At 30.7% G+C, this 21,566-nt stretch overlaps 2 protein-coding genes and 2 long non-coding RNA genes across 4 annotated transcripts; all 4 read left to right on the top strand.

Moving 5' to 3' along the window:
- The first annotated feature begins 1,023 nt into the window (after window positions 1-1,023).
- Window positions 1,024-8,129, top strand: LOC126687472 (uncharacterized). Its single transcript, XM_056106308.1, has 6 exons — window positions 1,024-1,072; window positions 1,619-1,702; window positions 2,090-2,170; window positions 2,286-2,369; window positions 2,453-3,832; window positions 5,221-8,129. The coding sequence occupies exons 1-6, from the start codon at window positions 1,024-1,026 to the stop codon at window positions 8,127-8,129; spliced, it is 4,587 nt and encodes a 1,528-aa protein (XP_055962283.1).
- Window positions 8,130-8,504: 375 nt separating this feature from the next.
- On the top strand, window positions 8,505-10,019 carry LOC126686905 (uncharacterized). The gene is made up of 5 exons (XR_007644012.2): window positions 8,505-8,963; window positions 9,062-9,292; window positions 9,372-9,419; window positions 9,655-9,748; window positions 9,841-10,019. It is a non-coding gene; the product is annotated as an uncharacterized LOC126686905 (long non-coding RNA).
- A 696-nt stretch (window positions 10,020-10,715) lies between these two features.
- On the top strand, window positions 10,716-11,655 carry LOC126686908 (uncharacterized). The gene is made up of 3 exons (XR_007644013.2): window positions 10,716-11,059; window positions 11,201-11,280; window positions 11,499-11,655. It is a non-coding gene; the product is annotated as an uncharacterized LOC126686908 (long non-coding RNA).
- Window positions 11,656-12,942: 1,287 nt separating this feature from the next.
- On the top strand, window positions 12,943-20,235 carry LOC126686907 (caffeic acid 3-O-methyltransferase-like). Its single transcript, XM_050381198.2, has 4 exons — window positions 12,943-13,361; window positions 14,677-14,987; window positions 17,261-17,325; window positions 19,890-20,235. The coding sequence occupies exons 1-4, from the start codon at window positions 12,943-12,945 to the stop codon at window positions 20,211-20,213; spliced, it is 1,119 nt and encodes a 372-aa protein (XP_050237155.1). The 3' UTR covers window positions 20,214-20,235.
- The last annotated feature ends 1,331 nt before the right edge of the window (window positions 20,236-21,566 follow it).

The raw sequence follows: 21,566 nt of genomic DNA, 5'->3' as shown, positions 1-21,566 counted from the left end.
TTCTTTTTTCCTGCAGCAGTAGCGGCAGTATAGTTCCGATTATCTTTAGACTCTTGAATCATCTTCTTTGGTGTTAACATAATTCGGTATTTTCCATTTTTCCCACTAGCATCAGGTTCGTAATGCAGTTTTAAGTTTTTATTAGCCAATTATTTTGCATATTTTCCTACTTCAAGACAGTAAAATTATTATTTAGTTTTTTGTAGTTTGGCTAGAGTTGGCAAGTTATAAGATTTGAAAACATGAAAACATCTATTGCTAGCATTTTGCTATAAGGTTTGATAAGGGTTATAGTTGTTGTTATTTGGTCTTTGTTGAAGTATCATCATGCAATGGGATATGCAGCATATGCTCAATTTATCATAATTATGCTTATTTAGGTTCGACAATGGAACGCATTTGTGTAGCATTTTCAATTAACCTAGCTGTCTTTTACTAATATGATCTTTACAGTTTAATCCGAAGAGGTTTAAATTTGGCGTTTAATCCGAGCTTTGAATTGAGCATTCCAACTTCTGAGAGTTTCATCTCTAGCGTTTTACCTTATACTTTAATTGTCAGGTAACTAATCTCACTTTATCTTAAGCTTTTCTATAACCTTTCGTTATGTTTATTGCTAGCATTTTGCTATAAGGTTTGATAAGGGTTATAGTTGTTGTTATTTGGTCTTTGTTGAAGTATCATCATGCAATGGGATATGCAGCATATGCTCAATTTATCATAATTATGCTTATTTAGGTTCGACAATGGAACGCATTTGTGTAGCATTTTCAATTAACCTAGCTGTCTTTTACTAATATGATCTTTACAGTTTAATCCGAAGAGGTTTAAATTTGGCGTTTAATCCGAGCTTTGAATTGAGCATTCCAACTTCTGAGAGTTTCATCTCTAGCGTTTTACCTTATACTTTAATTGTCAGGTAACTAATCTCACTTTATCTTAAGCTTTTCTATAACCTTTCGTTATGTTTACATCTAGGACATCCTTTGGCTCTTTTGTAGCAATCTGGTCTATTCTTTTAATATGGCACCAAGAAAAAGGAAAATCATAGCAACAACCATTATATGTACAGGTGAGAATTATTTTTATTATTATGCAATTTATAACTCCTTTGAAGTATGTATTAAGCCAAAAATAGGTTACAGGTACTAAATGTACTCCATACACTTTCCTCCATATACACTAAGCTGTTACAGGTACTAAATTTACTCCATACTATTGTAACCAGCTTCAATTATTTCTACAAATCATAAGATTATCAATCAGCTATTAATTAACTATCCACCCAACAATCTCACTAAACATCGGTTTACCTATCTAGCCAAACTCTATCGTTGTTGATTTCTGTTATTTTATCATAATTGTATATTTCATTAATAATTGTATATTTCAATTAGATAGTGTTAATACCCAAACTTGATAGATTTAATTTCAATTGGAGAAATTATATGATTCAATTGCCCCATTACAGCCAAAGTTATATTAAACCAGAAAAATAAAAAAAATAATCTAAGTTATAGTATAAAAATCTATGATTGCAAATAATATGTGTGTCAATTTCAATTTTCCACATTGATTTTTTTTATTACATGCATTTACAAATACAGTTTATTTGTAGATAAAGAACTTGCCAGGGAAGCAAGAGCTTATAGGAAAAGAATTTTGATGAGGAAACGAGGTGCATTACGAGTAGATACTATACGTAAGTTATTGAACAATATCTTTATTTAATACTTATATACATTTTTATTCATATTAATTTGGTTTATTTGACTATACAGATAGTATTGCAACTCCATGGAATTTTAAAAGTTGTATGAAAGGTAGAGTTGATTTTTTTTTTTTAAAAAATATCACCTCTCATTCTATAAACATTTTTAAATTCTTTTCATACGTTTTACTTTTATGTTATATAATTTGTAGCCAATCGACTTGCAAGGGAAGCGAGAGCTAATAGAAAAAAAAAATTGATGGAAAAAAGAAGTGTATTATCAGCAAATATTATGAGTAAGATCTTCAATAATACAATTTATTGTAAAAATATATACACGTGTTTATTCATATTAGTCTGCTATATTCGACGGTACAGATGATACTTCAACTCCTCCACAATTTGAAGGTTGCATTCAGGGTGCAAATAGTACTTTGGAATCTGGAAGTTCTATGCAAGGTATAATTGAACTTTCAATAAAAAAAACTGACGTCTTATTATATATACATAAATAAATTGTTTTCATATTTTATACTTTTGGAATTATGTTTGATATAACTTATTAATTTAGTAGATAAACAACGTGCAAAAGGAGCGAGAGCCAATAGAAAAAGAATTTTGATGACAAAGAGAGGTGCACAAGCAACAATTACTATACGTAAGATCCTCAACGGCATATTTTTCTTTTGAAAAAATATATATGTGTTAATTCATATTAGTTATCTCTATTTGAATTTACAGTTAGTAATGTTACTCCTTGGGATTTTGGAAGCCCAACTTGCATATGTGAATTTTGCGGTGCGGTTTTGTGGTATGAAGAAAGAAGTGAAAGAACCAAAAGATCTATCCACCCAAAGTTTTCCTTTTGTTGCATGCAAGGTAGAGTTCAACTTCCTCTAATGAAAGAGCCTCCAGAGTTTATGAAAAGTTTGCTTGAGGGAGATAATAAAACAAGAAGATCTCATTATATAAACAACAGCAGAAGATATAATGGTATGTTCTGTTTTACTTCAATGGGAGGTAGGGTTGATAAAAGAATGAATATGGGCAGAGGCAGTTATGTGTTAAAAATTGGTGGTCAAAACTATCATAAAATAGGTTCACTAAAGCCACCTCCGGGAAAAAATCCTGGTTTTGCTCAACTCTATATACATGATACACAAAATGAGATAAAAAATAGGATGCAATGCTTTGGAGGTCAACAAACAACTGATGAGCTTGATGCTGAAATTGTTGAAGGTTTGTGTAAAATGTTGGATGAGTATAATCCATATGTTAAATCTTTTAGAATGGCAAGAGATCGATTTCAGTTAGAAGAAGTGGTTGATGTTCGTTTGCGATTAATCAGTACAAGGGAGAAAGACGGTAGGGTATATGACACCCCTACAGCATCTGAAGTAGCTGCACTTATTGTTGGTGATTTTAGCAGTGAAAGTACGGGCAGAGACATTATAGTGGAGCATATGCAACAAGGATTACAAAGAATAACTGAACTTCATCCGTGTTTCATGCCTATGATGTATCCGTTAATTCACATATATGGTGAAGATGGTTATCGAATAGATGTTCAACACAGAGATGCATCCAATGGTCAACGTAAAAGAAACAAGCTAACGATGAGGCAAATGTTTGCATTTCGGTTACAGTTTAGATTCAATGAGGGACACACACTCTTATTGTGTGGTAGACTGTTGCAACAATATATTATAGATGCATATATGGCTATGGAAGAGGAGAGGTTTAGATGGATACGAAACAATCAGTCAAAATTGAGAGCTGATCTTTTCAATGGCTTAATGGATGCAATATCTAATGGAGATACAATTGCTGCTAAAGTTGGAAAATTTATTGTTTTGCCTTCAAGCCATTTAGGTAGTCCGAGATATAGAGTACAAAGTTACCAAGACGCAATGGCTATTTGTAGGTGGGCTGGATATCCGGATCTGTTCATAACTTTTACTTGCAATCCTAAATGGCCTGAAATAAAACATCTCATGCAATTACTAAAAGGTGAAGATGATTATAGTCGTGTCGAAGTTATCTGTAGAGTGTTTCAAATTAAAGTAAATGAATTGATTCATGATATCAAGCACAAAAGATATTTTGGACGTACAACTGCAAGTAAGTCACTTTATGTCCTCTGAATTTTAGTCATATTTAAGCTACCTTAGTATTCTGTAATTTTATCTATTTCTTAATTAATATTTTTTAAAAGATTTTCTAATTTTTTTTGAAATAGCTACCATATTCATATCATAGCTGATCTTAATTAGAATTTTAAAATTCAAACTGATAATACTATTAGTGAAACAAATATGGCAGGAAAAAAAGGTAGTTTTTTTACAGCTTAATTTATACAAAGTATAGGTGACCTTAATTAATGTTATTTTGTTCAGATTTAAGTTAGCTTATTATTTTATAATTTAGATCTAAAAAATTACCTATAAACTTGCTATAATTCAGATGTTTAGACAGACCAGTGCAATATAATACAAAGTAACCATAGCATAATATAGATTCAATTTATTGGTTTGTCAATTCTAAGGGCAAACCATTTTTTGGATGAATTATGCAAAAAAAAAAAAATTAGCTCTAGCTACACATTATGGAGGTTATGTGGTTGCAAACATTTGCATCTCCAGTGGCAAGACTCATGAATAAGTTAATTTCATAGTTTTTTCTGGCTTTTTTGGTTTACATTATTAAATCTTTGAAGCGATCTTTCTTTACTTTGGTGTGGTCCTATTTGTGCAGTTGCAAGTGTCCATACTTCCATTGAACTGTTCCATTATTTTAGGCTATTATTATCTCTTGATTAAGTCTACATGATAAGTTACTTTGTTGTCATCATTGCTTTATATACGTTTTGCAATATCTACTCAAAAATATTCTTTACTTTATTTTAGTTCTACTTAAAATAAAAATTATTTAGCAGGTTGAAGAAAAAGTACATGCACTGTAAGTTTAGTGAGGGTACGGGTATTGGTGGTAGTAGTAGAAATTAATTAGCTTATACTATATGGAAGTACCTCATATTAACCCATCTGCATACCTTTAATTACAGTCGGGCTGTTAATGTGGAATAGTGCCTCAGAAGTTCTACGTGATCGTAAAATTCAACATAAACTGAAGGCCGAGTTCCTCAAGCAAATTTTGAATAATGAAAAGACAACCACCTATAAAATTGTTAAAGCAGAAACGAAAATAGTAAAATGAATTTGCGGACATATAATGTTAGAATCTGTAATGAGTGTGTTAGGAGGAAGGCTGGGAGTAGTTTCCATCGAGGATAAGATGAAGGAAAGTAGATTAATGCTTCTAACATGTGATTCATAGACTTATTTAGGATACTCAAGCTAGAAATTTTATTATATTAGAGTAGATTCAGAGAAAAAAGGGTGAGATATACCTAAATTAACTCGCTGGACAGTAATTCAATATGATTTAAAGGTTACTTGCTAAATTAATGATTTTCTTTATAGCTTAACTATTTTCTTTTATTTATACAGTTTTGTACACAATTGAGTTTCAGAAGAGAGGTCTCCCTCATGCACATATACTGGTGTTCTTACATCCTGATGATAAGAAGCCAACTGCCAGCCAGATTGATAACATTATCTCGGCTGAAATTCCCTCAAAGGACTATGATCCACTAGGTTATGAAGCTGTTACTAAGCATATGATGCATGGACCATGTGGGAATGGAAATGAGAAATCTCCTTGTATGGTCGAGGGTAAGTGCTCAAAGCATTTTCCTAAAAAATTTACTGAAGAAACATCAATTGACGATGAAGGATTCCCAGTATATAGAAGAAGGAATAATGGTGTTTTTGTAGAGAAAATGGGAATAAGGATGGATAACAGTTTTGTTGTGCCTTACAACAGGGATTGCATAGTGAAGTTTCAAGGTCATATAAATGTAGAATGGTGCAATCGATCGAGATCAATAAAATACTTATTTAAGTATATTAATAAGGGACCTGATCGAGCAAAAGCTTGCATTCAAACGTCAACAGAATCTCCAAGTACTTCAAATCAAAATATGACTGATCCTGATGAGATAAAGTCATATTTAGACTGCAGATATATATCTGCTGTTGAAGCATGCTGGCGGATATTCCAATTTGATATGTTCTACAGAGACCCGGCCGTTGAAAGATTACCTTTTCATTTAGAGAATGAGCAAACTGTTATTTTTAATGAAAATGATTCATTGCCTGAAGTTGCAGAGAGACCAAGTACTGTGAGGACAAAATTAACAGAATGGATGATAGCAAATGCAAATAATGAAGATGCTCGAGAGCTTACGTATACTGATTTCCCTACAAAATGGGTATGGAATGACAAGAACAGGTCGTGGACTAGAAGAAAATTAGGGAATTGCATTGGAAGAATTTACTTTGCTCATCCTTCAAGTGGAGAAAAATATTATTTGAGGATGCTATTGAATGTTGTTAAAGGCAGTAAATCTTTTGCTAATATTCGTACTGTAAACAACGTTGTGCATCCAACATTCAAATCGGCATGCTATGCACTTGGACTATTAGATGATGATCGAGAATGGTTTGATTGCCTAAAGGAAGCATCTAACTGGGCTACTGGTGACCAGATTCGAAGATTATTTGCCACAATATTAGCTCATTGTGAAGTTTCTAATCCAGGTGAGTTGTGGAAATCAAACTGCGAGATACTAGCAGATGGGATATTACACCGATTAAGAAGCAGACCACACTGTATCAATGTCCACTTTACTGAAGAAGAGGTTTACAACCATGCATTAATAGATATTGATCAATATTTGAAAGAACTCGGCAAATCTGTAAGAGATTATGATGAGATACCAATGCCAGATACCTCTACATTCAGAAATATAAGCAATACCCTTTTGCTACAAGAGATGAACTACGACATACGCCAAGAGATCGAATTGAATGATCAATATCAATCAGGATTAAACACTGACCAACAAGCAATTTATGACGCGGTGATAAATTCTGTTAACGAGCAAAAAGGAAAACTTATTTTTGTTTATGGACATGGTGGTACTGGAAAGACCTTCTTATGGAGAGCAATCATACATAAACTTCGATCCGAGTCAAAAATAGTTCTGCCGGTTGCTACATCTGGAATAGCGGCTCTACTACTTCCGGGTGGTAGGACAGCCCATTCAAGGTTCCACATCCCGTTGGAAATTAATTCTGAATCAGTTTGTGATATAAAACAAGGGACTCAACTTGCACATTTAATCCAAAGTACAGACTTAATTATATGGGACGAGGCACCGATGACTCATAAATTTTGTTTTGAAGCATTGGATAGAAGCTTAAGGGACATACTGAAATTCAAATATCCCAATGCCGAAAATCAACCTTTTGGAGGAATAACCGTTGTTTTAGGTGGGGACTTTAGACAAATCTTGCCTGTGATTCCTAAAGGAGGAAAGAATGATATAATCAAGGCAGCGATTAACTCTTCATATTTGTGGGAGCACTTTAAAGTTTACAGGCTACATAAAAATATGAGACTCATGAGTACTCATATTGAAAACAATTGCAATAATTCAGTGGCTGAATTTGATAAATGGCTTTTACAAATTGGGGATGGAAACTTATCCTCTGATGAAGACGACGATTTAATCGAATTACCAACTGAGCTTTTGGTATGCGAATACGAAGATCCTATCACTGCTATTGTGAATGCAACATATCCAAACTTACTTCAACGATACTCAGAAGACGAGTACTTGCAAGAGAGAGCCATTTTAGCGCCAAAGAATGACACTGTAAAAGAAATTAATCAAGTTGTTATGGAACAATTGCTAGAAGATGCAGTTAGTTATTATAGCTCTGATTTCGTATGCAAAGCTTCTTCAAATATCAATGATCAAGACATCCTTTATCCCACCGAATTTCTTAATACGTTGAAGTTTTCTGGTGTTCCAGATCATAATTTGAAGTTGAAGGTAGGTGTCCCTGTAATGTTGATGAGAAATATTAATCAATCTGCAGGATTATGCAATGGAACAAGAATGGTTATAACACACCTTGGAAAATGGTTTGTGCAAGCAAGAGTATTTACGGGCAAAAATAAAGGAGACGGCGTATTAATACCGAGAATCACAATGACTGAAACAGATTCTAGGTGGCCTTTCAAGATGAAGAGAAGGCAGTTGCCATTATCTGTGTGTTTTGCTATGACTATAAACAAGAGTCAGGGACAATCTTTCAAGCAAGTCGGACTGTTATTGCAAAATCAAGTGTTTGCACATGGCCAGCTCTATGTAGCTCTATCTAGAGTGACATCAAAAAATGGTTTAAAGATACTCAACGCTGATGAAGAAACTGGTGGAAGCCAATTAATTCGAAATGTAGTGTATCATGAAATTTTTTCCTCTATTGGTACTGTCAATGAGATGTAATTTGTCTGAAATTTTTATTTCTTGATTTATTGAATTCAATTTCTATTATTGATTTACTTGGTTTCTTTCTTCAACGTACTGTTTCTATATTTTCCGTGGTTGTTATTTTTCAGCTCATGTTATTTTTTTTAGTAGATTGTTTTGAGGTTTTAAAAATATGTGGTTAATTAATGAATATGTGTGTTTTGTTTGGGTGGGAGTGTGTTTTGTAAATTTGAAAAACATATTAAAATAGGTCAAGTTAGAATGAATGTATAATGGACACCCCCAATTTTCAGATTATTCCTGTACAAACCTCTGTCTTTCAAAATCAAATTTCGTTTTTGATTCCACAGGTAATTTTCATATTCATTTAAGTGTTAATTAGTGTATTTGACTTGACATGTTCTAAATAATGATTATGTTGTTTATGTCTCCCAATTGTTTGAATTTTATGATTTTAATTCATTTTATATGAAATTTGTTTGTTTTAGTTTAGATGCCGATAGAATCTTGCCTAAGTTGTTTTGAATTGAATTTGAAATTTATGCTAAATTGGATGTTTTGCTAATGCTCATAACCTGTTTGATAAAATGGTTGTAAGAGATACAACTAAAGATAAATCTGGCAAATATTAGATAATGGGATGCCACTTTCCTGAATCCAAGACGTTAGTAATGCGGGAGTCAACAATGAGTTTGACAAAGGGGCTAGCTCAAAAAGCTCACGAGACTTTCGGCGATTTTGAAGAAGTAATTGCAAAAGATGCTACTGAAACGTTTGCGGATTCCGTTCAGGATTGAAGAGAAATTGTTTGAAAATCAATGTCATTCTAAAACGTGGGAACCCTCCAAGGTACTCAATTATGACATTACTGCAAATTTCGTGTCCTTTTGGTCATTTGTACGATTCTTAGTTCCAAATTCATGTATTAATTGCTGTGAGAGTTGCAGGTTATTCCTCAAGCTGATAGAGTCCTCATCCGTCTTGAAGGCCTACCCGATGTATGCTTATATTTTGTTACATCAGCTCTTGAAGGATTTTGGCAAACATTTGCTTGATTATGAAATTTTTAAATTGTAAAATTTGAATTGTTATTGATGAACTTTCTGCCACAAATATCTTCGGGCGGTGTTTTGTTGCCCAAATCAGCTGTGAAATTTGAGCGATATCTAATAGGAGAGGTAAATAAAGTTTCATTGTTGTCTTTATGAAGTGATGTTGACTTCGTAGGCATAACACTTCTACTTATTCTTAATTAAGGTACTAACTATTGGTTCTGAGGTTGGGAAAGTTGAGGCTGGAAAGAAGGTAATTGTCTGCCTCATTCTAATTAAGTGAATGATACATGGTTAAGAACCTTCATTGGCCTCTTATCATTTTGCAGATGTGTAAGAAATAGAATTATGATGAAGCTCTTGATTTAGATGCATTTGTTTGCAAACTTTTAAGTGATACATATGTTAGTTCCTTACAGTTGATGTTACCTTGGAATTAACTTTGTAAAAGCCATTTAATCAGACTTTGTTGTTTTTCCTTCTCAAAGATTACCTGTCATCCAAGAATTAGCTGCAGAAGTTAGGCAGACCACCGAATCTCTTTTGTCTCACCTTCTCCAGAAACTTCGATCCAACATTCAGGTTTACAATTATTATGTTAAGCTTGATTGATTTATTAAAAGAAACATGGAGTAGGATTCAATGAATGCTTATATTTGTGTTTTGTATTGCAGTTGCCTGAATGCCTCCGCATTATTTGCGTAGGATAGGAATATTTAGTGAGTACGAAATGCCTTTACAGGTAATTTTGCAAATGCTTTTTGTGCACAGCTTTTTAATTGTGTTTTGGATTCCAAATATGTAGGTTATCTGATATGAACTTCAATTTTAGCTCTGCTTAAAGATATGAGTTTCTCATTTGCAGTTCTGGTATATTAAAAAAAATATTTGCTAAGTTTACATTATTAAAAAAACTTTAATTAATTTCAAGTTAAAAATTCAAAATATTGGAAAATAAGGAATACAATTGATATTTTTTAAATATTTTTTTATTTACACAAATTTAGGTAAAATTTTTGTTTTAGATCGAACCAAATCGAAACATTTTGGCCTAATGGTAACATATAGCTCTCAAGCCTTATGTGAACAGTTCTACTTTCAATCCACTGTTATTTTTTTGTTTGAAGAGCATATTAAAGTATTGAGAAGCATGGTACCCGATCCACATTTTATTACAAGAAGTAACTGTCGACAAATATGCCAAGAAACAAAAGAAGCTCATTGGAGAAATAAAGACAAAATACCAGTAGAAGAAAGATATGACAATATAAAATGCAAAAAATGTATCGTAGATATTCAATATTTTAAAACAATTCATAATTAGGATTTTTAGATAGAATTTTTCTTATTAGTTCATTAATTATGTTTTTAAATAATTATTTATATTACCTTTCTAAAATTTTCGGGCATTTTAAACTTTAATTTTTTAAAAATTCATTAAATTATCTTTCTAAAATTTATCATTCAATACACTATATATAAATCTGATTCCGCGCAGATGCGCGGGCTTACGACTAGTATATTATATAATTGAGAGGACCAACGGAGCCCTCTCATTAATTCTCACAAAATAGAGAATTCTTATTAGTTCCCACCTTTTCTAAAACACTTATATTTATTTCATTTTATAAATTATTTTTAATTTTAATTTGCTTCCTAACCAACATCAAACTCTCTGCCTCATTTTAGATTACTATACCAACATCAAAGACTTAACCTCATTCTATCTTCAAGCAACAATCAGCGAACAAATTATAAGTGACCTCAAGCAAAAAACATCAAACTGAATTCAGGCCAAGTTTTTATAATTATCTGACTCTTTTTTTTTGTTCATAGTGAATTTAAGGTTCTTTTTAAAATCTTGGAGCTGTTTATAGGATGCGTTGAAAAATGGTAATCTTGAACTTCGATGTTGGTTATTTTATTAGTTAATCATGTACAATTGTGTTCTTACCTTTTTTTAATCATTGTATTTTTATTATTTATTTTTAGTCAAATTTTATTAATGATAATAAGTGAAGAATATATATGCAGGTGAGCCATGGACTGTGAGTTTTGACATGATATTTATTTATTCTAGCTTCTTTTGTGTTCTTATACTACCTTTGCAGCAGGTACGATATATTTTACTTCACTTGCTGATTTTTTTATATTGGGTATATGCTGACAGAACATCCGGTGGAATATTGGTTATTGTGCATAAAATTGCTTTTGCTATTCAAATGCCTCTTGTAATTTTGACTATGAAACTTTGATAAGTTGGAAGTGTGTGAGCAGTGAGATTCTTATGATATTCACAAATATGTATATCTGTGCATTCTTTTGGCTGTAGGTTTATGAAATGGCAATGGTGTCAGGCTGAACAAGAAGCTCAAAAGAACAATTGAGAAGTTTTAATGAACCGTATCCAAATTCAATTGTTAATTCCATATGTAATAATTTGTTTATCTCTATCAATTAATTGAATTGTACGGTTCTTATTCATTATACGCAATTTGTTAGTTTCAGTTTTAGATGCTTATAAATGATGTTAAAGCTAATGCATATTAGTTCTTTATGGGGTATAATAGATTCAAAATGGATGGGATCTGCATGTTAAATAGATGGTCGATTTGGATAGATTATGGGCATGATGCTCAGACATTTATCAACTTGAAAAAAAAAGTAAGGTTGATCTATTATTTGTTATATTTGATTTTCATTTTTATAATCCAAAAGTAAGGTTGATTTAGCTCTTTGCTGTTCTTTTTATCTTTCAGTGTGTACTTTTGAAGCTTAATATGAGTTCCATTTATCGTATTTGTCTATTTTAGAACAATATATGCAAGAATTTCCCAATAACCATGATATTATAAATAAATTTGTCTTCGATAACTGCTGTACACTTAGAAAAATACGACCAAATTTTTTTATGATACTCACATTTAATCTTTTAATTGATACATCAATTTTACAATTTTATCCTACTTTATTTGTTCCTGCTACAGACGTAACGGGCATGCTTAAAGTTATGGTGTGGAAATGAATCAGGCAGAAAGTTGAATTTGCTAAAGTGGAACCTACTTTTGTTCATTAGCTGATATTTAGCTCTTGCAAACTTAATTTTCATTTTTAGTTTTTCAATATCATCATTTTTTTTGTAAAATGGGGTTATATATGTTATATTTCTAAATTGATTCATGCACACTTATTTAACAGTAAATTGATGTTGTTAACTATAACTAATGTCTATTGTGTATATTATTAATTGAAGAAACATGGAATAATATACTTTGCTTGGAAATCTCAAAAAGAATAGAGTTATAAGGAAGGATATCGAAATCAAATCTTAACAACACAGAAAAATTAGATGAGACATAATACATTTCCAAGACAAAGAGAGATAAAAATACAATTCCGATAGACTAAACTTTATAAAATAAAATGCAAAAAAGTATCATAGATTTTCGATACAACAAATTATTAAAATTATTAACGATTATTGTTTTGTTGTATTTTATAGATTAACGGATCATGTGATATTAGTTTATCAGCATTATTTGTATGATATTTTTATACATATTATTTCAATTACACACAATTAGATTTCGCGCAAATGCGCGGGCTTACGACTAGTTTAAATTATAATCCGTTGGTATGTATGTAATATATAGCCTCAATGTTTGACACTCTTTGACCAGAAATCAGAAGTTATTTGCTATATATATTCTCCACCGTTCCACAATGCAAACATAAACATTTTTTTTATCAATTCTCTAAAAACAGAAAAGGAAAAAATGGAATCAAGCGATGAAACTCAAATAACACCAACACAAGTATCAGATGAAGAAGCAAACCTATTTGCCATGCAACTCGCAAGTGCTTCAGTACTACCAATGGTTCTAAAATCCGCCATTGAGCTTGACTTACTTGAAATCATGGCGAAAGCCGGCCCGTCCGCACTTCTTTCGCCGCCTGAACTCGCTTCTCAGCTACCCACAACGAACCCGGAAGCACCCGTAATGCTCGACCGCATATTGAGGCTTCTGGCTTGCTACAATGTTCTCACTTGTTCTTTAAGAACACTTGGTGATGGTGAAGTTGAGAGGGTTTATGGTTTGGGTCCAGTTTGCAAATTCTTGATAAAGAATGAAGATGGTGTCTCGATTGCCGCTCTTTGTCTCATGAATCAGGATAAAGTTTTCATGGAGAGCTGGTAATTATTATCTATATATTCTTCATCAATCTACGACTTTTTCTATTTTTTTTATCTATTAGTATCGACGTAGGCGTGTAGTGTGATTTGTCAAATAATAATAATTATATTTACAATGAAATAGGATAATTATTTTTATATATAACTAATAAATATTTATATAATTAAAAGTTGTATTTAAGTATATAATAATAATAATAATAATAATAATAATAATAATAATTAAATAATAGTTTATCTAATTTCTAGAGAATATGAATAGGAAATATCAAATAGAACTTAACATATTAATTTATTAGAAGTAGTTTATCTTAATTAGAATTTTTGATGATTAAATAATAATTAAAATAATAATAATTAAATATGTAAAATAATATATTTTAATTTATACTTAAAATAATTATTTTAATATAATACTATAAGTAGTTTATTTTAGTTAGTACTTTAACTCTAGTAACTTTTTTAATAGTTTTTTAATTATATTTTATAATTTAAAAAGGATATTTGTATAAATATGTCTTACTGTACCTCCGTCTATGTATGTCATCCATTTAAGTGGAATTGAAAAATTGAAGGAGAGTTAAATTTGAGGGCCATTTTTTAATTTGTGAGCATAATGCTAATTGCAAAAAATAATAATTAGAATTGGTTAGAAATGAAAATATTCAAAAGGATTCGGTATTGTTTTTGAAAAAATAAATAATTGGCTAAATTTGAAATATTTATATTAAAAATTAACAAAAATCGACGTTCTTGAAAGGTTTGATTAAAATTGTTTAATATTTAAAACATTAGATAAACAAATATTACGAAGTGTGGCTATGCAAAAGAGAAAGGGTTAGTATGATAAGATAAGACCGCATAAGCATCAGTTTTGAGTTATATTTTGACAACTATTTCGCTAGTCTTGTGATTAAACTGTAGCTTACCTATTTAACTCGGGATATAATTGAATGTTTATTTTTTAGATTTTAATATCTAAACAGACTAGATTGTTGACCCGTATTCGAATAACCCGGTCTAGCTAGCCATCTTAGTCCGGTTTTAAAAACAATAGTTAAATGCACAACCAATGTAAATGTACTTAGACAATATAATTCTGAATTAATTAGTTGAATTACTCGAGTGACATTCTAGATATTTTAAAATTATAATAAAAAGTTATTCTTTTAATTCTTACTCAATCTTACTTATGTGGCCGTCTATATGTAATACTCAAATGTTTGGTATAATTGCCACAGTATGCAACATTTATTGTTGATATATAAAACGAAGTTGCAGACGAATATTGGTAACATCTGTTAAAAAAATGTAGGTATCATTTGAAAGACGCAGTTCTTGAGGGAGGCATTCCATTCAATAAGGCTTACGGAATGACATGTTTCGATTATCTCGGAACATGTCCAAGATTTAATAAGGTTGTCTACAAAGGAATGTCAAATCACTCTACCATAATCATGAAAAATATTCTTGAAACATACAAAGGTTTCGAGGGGTTGAATTCAGTTGTTGATGTCGGTGGTGGAACTGGAGCCGTACTCAATATGATTGTCTCTAAATACCCTTCTATTAAGGGTATTAACTTTCATTTGCCTCATGTCATTGAAGATGCTCCTTCTTATCCTGGTACGTACCTTGTTTTTTTATTGGATTAATTGTTGAAAAATATCTTGCCTTTCCGACAAATTTTTTTGTTTATGATTCAAACTTTTAAAATTATTAATTAAAGTTAATTTTTTAATATTTAATTTCAATTGTAGCCATTAGTTCAAATTAGAGTGAAAAAAAAAATTAATCAAATAATGTCCTTCATATTGTTCCATATTATTCCAATTTGCATCTTATCATCGAGAATTCCAAACATAAGCAGCATATTTGAATATTTTCGCACTCCAATTTAAATAAATATCTAATTGAAGCTAAAAATTAAAGGAGTATTTGCAAATACATCCCAGCGTTTCACTTTTATAACGATTTAATTCTAACTTTTAAAACGTTACGAAACAAATACCAACCTTTTTTTAATTTTGCAATTCGTAGCCCTAACCGTTTTTCGGCAACTTTATGCATACATGGCAGTCATATTGGATACATGTATTGGCATATTAAATTTCAACGTTTCAAAAATATCTAAATAAAATCCTAACCTTTTGTGTTTTTGCACTTTATAACCTAAAAAGAGATAAAACTGCCGGAAAAATGATTGGGTCTAACAATTGAAAAAATAAAAAAGGTTAAGATTTATCTCGTAACGTTTTAAACGTTGAGACTAAATCGCTACAAAGTGAAACGTTGGGATTTATTTTGCCAATACCCAAAATTAAAAAAATATTTGGATCATAAACAAAAAAAAAGTTCAAAAAGAAGGATACTTTTCAATGATTATACTTTTTTTTTGTTTTTTATGTTGCACGGAAACTATTTTTATCTTAGGTTTTTGAATTTTTATTTTCATTTTTGGAAAAGTTCCAAAAATTTAAAATATATTTTTATATATAAAAGGTGTTGGCATATTAAATCTCAATATTTGATATTTGTGTTAAACTATTATGTACTTTTATTCAAATCAATTTCATCATATTGTAGATTTATGAATTTATTTTGTATTATTTATAGTATTTTTCAAATACATATTTTTTTATCCTTATTCTTTTGTTTTTTATATCGTTTTCTTTCACTGCTATACTATATAGATGATGATTATTAATAAAAAAAATATATAGATGATAAATAATAGGCCAAATAACTCAAAAAGGCCAGATATTTGAAAAAAGTTTTATAATTTTTTTTAAATTTAATCCAATTTTTCCTGAAATGCGTGATTTCGTTTCAATTTTGTCCAACCCTCAATTGGCACATGCTTGTGCTAATGTGGCACTGATGTGACGTGCCCCATCATGTGTCACCATGACAATTAGTAGATTAAAAGTGCATTTAAGTTTTTAATTTTTTTTAAATATTTACACAATTTCAACCAATTTTTTTTTAAAAAACCTTATTTTTAAAAAACATTTAAAATATTTAAAAAATATTCTAAATAATCAATTTTATAACTAAAATTAATTTTTAAATATAAACTAATTTTTAATTTTCTTAAAATAGTTAAAACACGTTCGTCTTTTTCGAGACGAACCCATATCGTGTTCGTCACAAAAAAGACGAACGTATTATAATTATTTCCAACCATTCCACCTCAGACATCATTTATTGGTCGACTCCCCCATTTTCCGACCGTCCCACTATTTTCCTACCGCATCCCCCGTTTATTGTATTCGAAACTCGATTAAATCACCCGAACAAATTTAAAATACTAAAATTTTGTGCGTCAATGTTTTTTGAAATTTTTGAAATTTATTTTCCGGAAAACGGAGGAGCATCCTCCTCAGAAAAAAAAATTATTTTTTTGAAATAGTGTTGGGAAAAAAATTCCGTGCGGCGGGGACGCAATGATTATTTAATTGGTTTTAATTTATTATTTTATTAATTTATAGATATAATAAACGAAGAAAATGGCAAAAATGTTTAAAAAAATCATAAACATAAAATTGATAAATATTTTAAAGATTTAGTTGAAACAATTTCAATTTTGAGGGTGTAAAAGTTTTTTTTTTAATCTAAATATTTATTTAGACTTTTTATTTTATATTCGCCAAGGTGGCATATGTGTGGTACGTCTCGTCAATGCCACGTCGGCGCCACATATGCAAAATCAATTAAAAATTGAAAGTCTGATAAAATATAAATAAAATCATGTGTTTCAGGACAAATTGAATAAAATTGAAAAATTCGAAATTTTGTGTTTTTTTTTTTAAATTTGACCTTTTTTATTTATTTGGCCAAATTAATTTAATAGTATTTATAAATTTAATTGTTTTTAATATTTTGGATGGTGGCTGTAGGAGTGGAACATGTCGGTGGAGACATGTTTGTCACTGTACCTAAAGGAGATGCCATTTTCTTGAAGGTTAGTTTCCTATAAATTGTTGGAATTTAAGAATGGCTTAACCCATATAGAGGTCCCTGTACTTTACACATTTTTTTCCGTAAGTCCTTATACTTCATTTTTGTATTATTTGGTCCCTCTACTTACCTATTTTTGATTTTCAGGTCCTTTATGAGTTTTTTCCGGTCCTTTCGTGTGGCTGGAGGAAACAAAAATTGTAAGTAAAGGGACTGGAGGAAACAAAAATCGTAAGTAGAGGGACTGGAAAAAACTCACAAAGGACATGAAAATCAAAAATAGGTAAGTAGAGGGACCAGATAATACAAAAATAAAGTATAAGGACCTATAGAAAAAAAAGTGTAAAGTACAGGGACCTGTATATGGGTTTGGCCTTTAAGAATTTATAAGTTTATAACCTAGTTACATTATTATTTTTGTTTTGGTAAGTTAGATATGATTAGACCGGAATTCAATATTATAATTTTAGTTTTTTTAGGAGACTTCAGTAAAAAGATTAAGCGATAACTTCATTTAACTATTTTGCCGTTTTGACGTTTAATGTAAAATTTATTATAAAAATATTTACATTTTAAAGAGTCCTATCATATGAATTTTTAACAAATTATGTCTAGTTTGGTTAGTAAAGTCAGTTGAATGACTTAAATGATATAAATAAAATAAAATTTTATCACTCAACTTATTTTCAGTCCAAACTTAAATTGAGCGATAAAATTTACTGTATTTATATCAATTGAATATATTTTATTAGAGCATATATCATTTAATATAATTTTTTTTCTTACCACATGTCGTTTTATAGTGTAAATATTTTTATAGGGGTCAGGAAAAGCTAATTTAAAATTGAGGGATTTTTTAAAGGGTTAATGTCATAAAAATTCACCAACTTTACACGTTTTTTTATTTTAATCATGTAGTTTAAATTTTCTCATTTTCATGCACGAACTATCACTTTTTCTCAAATTCATGCACGGTGCTGAGGTGTCACGACTCCATTGGTGTAATTCGTTGAGGTGGAGGTCATTTTACACCAATGAATGAGTGCCACCTCAGCGCCATGCATGAATTTGGGAAAAAGTGTTAGTTCGTGTATGAAAATGAGAAAATTTAAACTGCGTGATTAAAATGAGAAAACGTGTAAAGTTCGTGATTTTTTTTGACATTAATCCTTTTTTAAAAGGCTAATTACATCAAAAATCATGACCTTTACACCTTTTCACGAAAATAACATGACTTTTAAAACGTGGCAAATAAAGGCATCACCTTTCATTTTATTGCAATTTCAACATTAGAAGGCGGTTTCGCTAACGTGGCCGGACACGCGGCACACCCATTAAGTGCCAAGTCAGCGAAATTCCACCGAAAAATGTGCCAGTGTTGAATCTGGATTTAAACAAAAGGCTGTGTCTTTATTTGCCACGTTTGAAAGGTCATGTTATTTTTGTGAAAAAATGTAAAAGTCATGATTTTTAATGTAATTAACCTTTTTGTAAATGAAAAATGTATATTTTAAGAGTCTTAAAATGGATTAATCTTTTTTTCATTGTTGGTAAGAGACTTCAAAATAGTATGCAGCTAATATAGCTAGTTTATCTTGTCCTAAATCCTACCCAATATAAATTTAACCTTTACTTATTTGAAAACCTAAATAAAAAATTCAATTTCTCTAATTTTTTTCTAATTTTATAGATTGACAATTATTTAACTATTTTTAAAATCTATTAGCAAAATAATTATATATATATATATATATATATATCCACATTTTTTTTACCAAAATGGAAAATACATCTTTATAATTAATTTATGACAATATTTTTTTTTAATTCTATAATTTATGATAAATATATTCAACCCTCATTCTAAACCTATTTTCAAGCATCTTAAAGAAAAAGACAAATTGAACACAGTATTAAGAGAATTCTTCTCTTTTCTCAACGTGAAAAGAGAGTTCAAGTTTTTCTTTATTTATAGATAATATTACAAAGGAAATAATACAATGAAAGGAAAGATATGATTTCAATGAACTCCTATTTTAATGTCGTTGTCTTTCTTGAATTGTGGGGGATAAATACTCTTTTATTGACTTACCATTTTGACATGTATTAGTCTCAATATAACCCCTTTAATTCTTCTCATGATCTTCTTTATTAGGAATGAGAATCTTAACTTGGTGCAATTGATTAACTTCCTCATTACTGTTATTTGACTCAGTTTGGCTATTGTTAACACACCTAGCCCTCAGTTTAAACTCACATAACTCTTTGTAAATTGAAATAAAAGATTAATTATATAAAATAATTATTTATGAAATTAAAATTAAATCATTAACTATAATAATAAATCTCAAAAATAGGTTGAAAATGAAGGTTGGTATATTTGTAACAAACTACAAAGTTGTCATCATATTGTCACAATTTTTAAGAAACAAAAATATTTAATACCTAAAACAATTTTGCAAATTTATCTAAGTGACATGTGAAATAGTATATTACAAAGTATAAAGTTAGAAGTCATAAAATTATAAAAATAAAGTGATTTTAAAACATATGCATGTGATGTTGCAGGGCGTATGCCATAACTGGAGCGACGAACTCTGCGTAAAGTTTCTTGCAACCTGTTACAATGCACTGCCGCAAAATGGAAAAGTTATAATTGTAGAATACATACTTCCAGTGGCAATAGACAACAGCCTAGCGACAAAGGGAGCGGTTCAAATGGACTGTTTAATGCTGGCTTATACCCCAGGTGGTAAAGAACGAACTCAAAAAGAATTCGAGGCATTAGCTAAAGGAGCTGGCTTTCAAGATTTTCGAGTAATGTGTTGCGCCTTCAATTACTATATCATTGAATTCCTTAAAAAGCCTAACAGCTCGGTCAAACACGCCTAGTAATTAAGTCTTTCCTGTTATAGTTGGCCTTTTCATGTATTATAATATTCCGTAATTTTTTTGTATGTTCTGCCGTTAGGTTGATTGTTTTTGTGCTTCGGTTGTCTCGTTTGACTAGTTAAATAAACTCTAGTTTTGGTCTGTCATCACTTGTGGGTCTTATAAAAAAGTCAGTATTTGTTGTGTAATACATAGAAAAATAATAATAATAATGTTAATAAAATTTTCAGAGCAAATTTTGATACGGCTTGAGCAATTTTTAAGATTTGGACATTGCTACCCTTTATAATTTATTGCAGCTTCTCTATTCTTCCAAGTCAGCAGCTCCAAGTCAGCAGCTTCTTTCCAGTCAGCATTGCTTGCAGATTAAGCCAGCTCATGACAGCTCACATCCAGCTCATATCCAGTTGGCATCCCACGCATTTCTTATGCTCTTTTTTGATTGGTTGAAGAGTGAAATGTGTGTTTGTTAGGCTTGTAACAGAATGGCAGTTACTTATGAGCCATTTAGTATAAATAAGAGACTTGATCTCTTTGCTTTGTAATCTTGAATTTTAATCAATAAAAGTTCATTTTTACAAATTTGATATGGTATCAGAGCCATTGAGCTCCTCTTCTTCCCTGTTCTTGTGATTCTCTTGGTTCAACATTTTCTCTGTTTTCAAACAGATTGCAGATTCTATTTTCTTTGCTTCCAAACATATTGCAGCTTCTGTAAGTGATCATTTCTCAAGCTTTTAAGTTCTTTTTAATGGCGAATGTTATGAGACCTGAAGAGATTATGTCCAGTCCTTATTTTTTACATCCTAATGAGAATCCTTCATTAGTTCTTGTTTCAAATCTTCTGAATGGTGAGAATTATCATTCCTGGTATAAGTCCATGAGAATGGCTTTAATTTCCAAAAACAAGTTTAAGTTTGTTGACAGTTCAATTTTTGCTCCTGATAATGATGATTCTTTGTATCCTGCTTGGGAAAGGTGTAATAATATGGTCATGTCCTGGTTGTATAGATCAGTGACTCCTACTATAGCTGATAGTGTTGCTAACATGGATTATGCTTTTGAGATTTGGACAGATCTGAGAGATCGTTTTTCACAGGGAGATGCATATAGAATTGGTGATATACAGGAGGAAATCTATGGTTCACATCATAATTCAATGTCAGTTACTGAGTATTTTACTCATTTAAAGTCACTATGGGATGAGTTAGTGAGTTTAAGGCCATTTCCTGTTTGCATTTGCATTCCTAAATGCATTTGCAATGCTTTACCATTAATGAAGAAAAATCACTCTAATGATCGAGTAATAAAGTTCTTGAAGGGACTAAATGATCAGTTCAGCAATGTCAGGCA

The sequence above is a fragment of the Mercurialis annua genome, linkage group LG6 (genome assembly GCF_937616625.2).
Source record: "Mercurialis annua linkage group LG6, ddMerAnnu1.2, whole genome shotgun sequence".
NCBI lineage: Eukaryota > Viridiplantae > Streptophyta > Magnoliopsida > Malpighiales > Euphorbiaceae > Mercurialis > Mercurialis annua.
The sequence above is the reverse complement of the archived record's forward strand: the minus strand, read 5'-3'. Positions and strand labels throughout refer to the sequence as shown.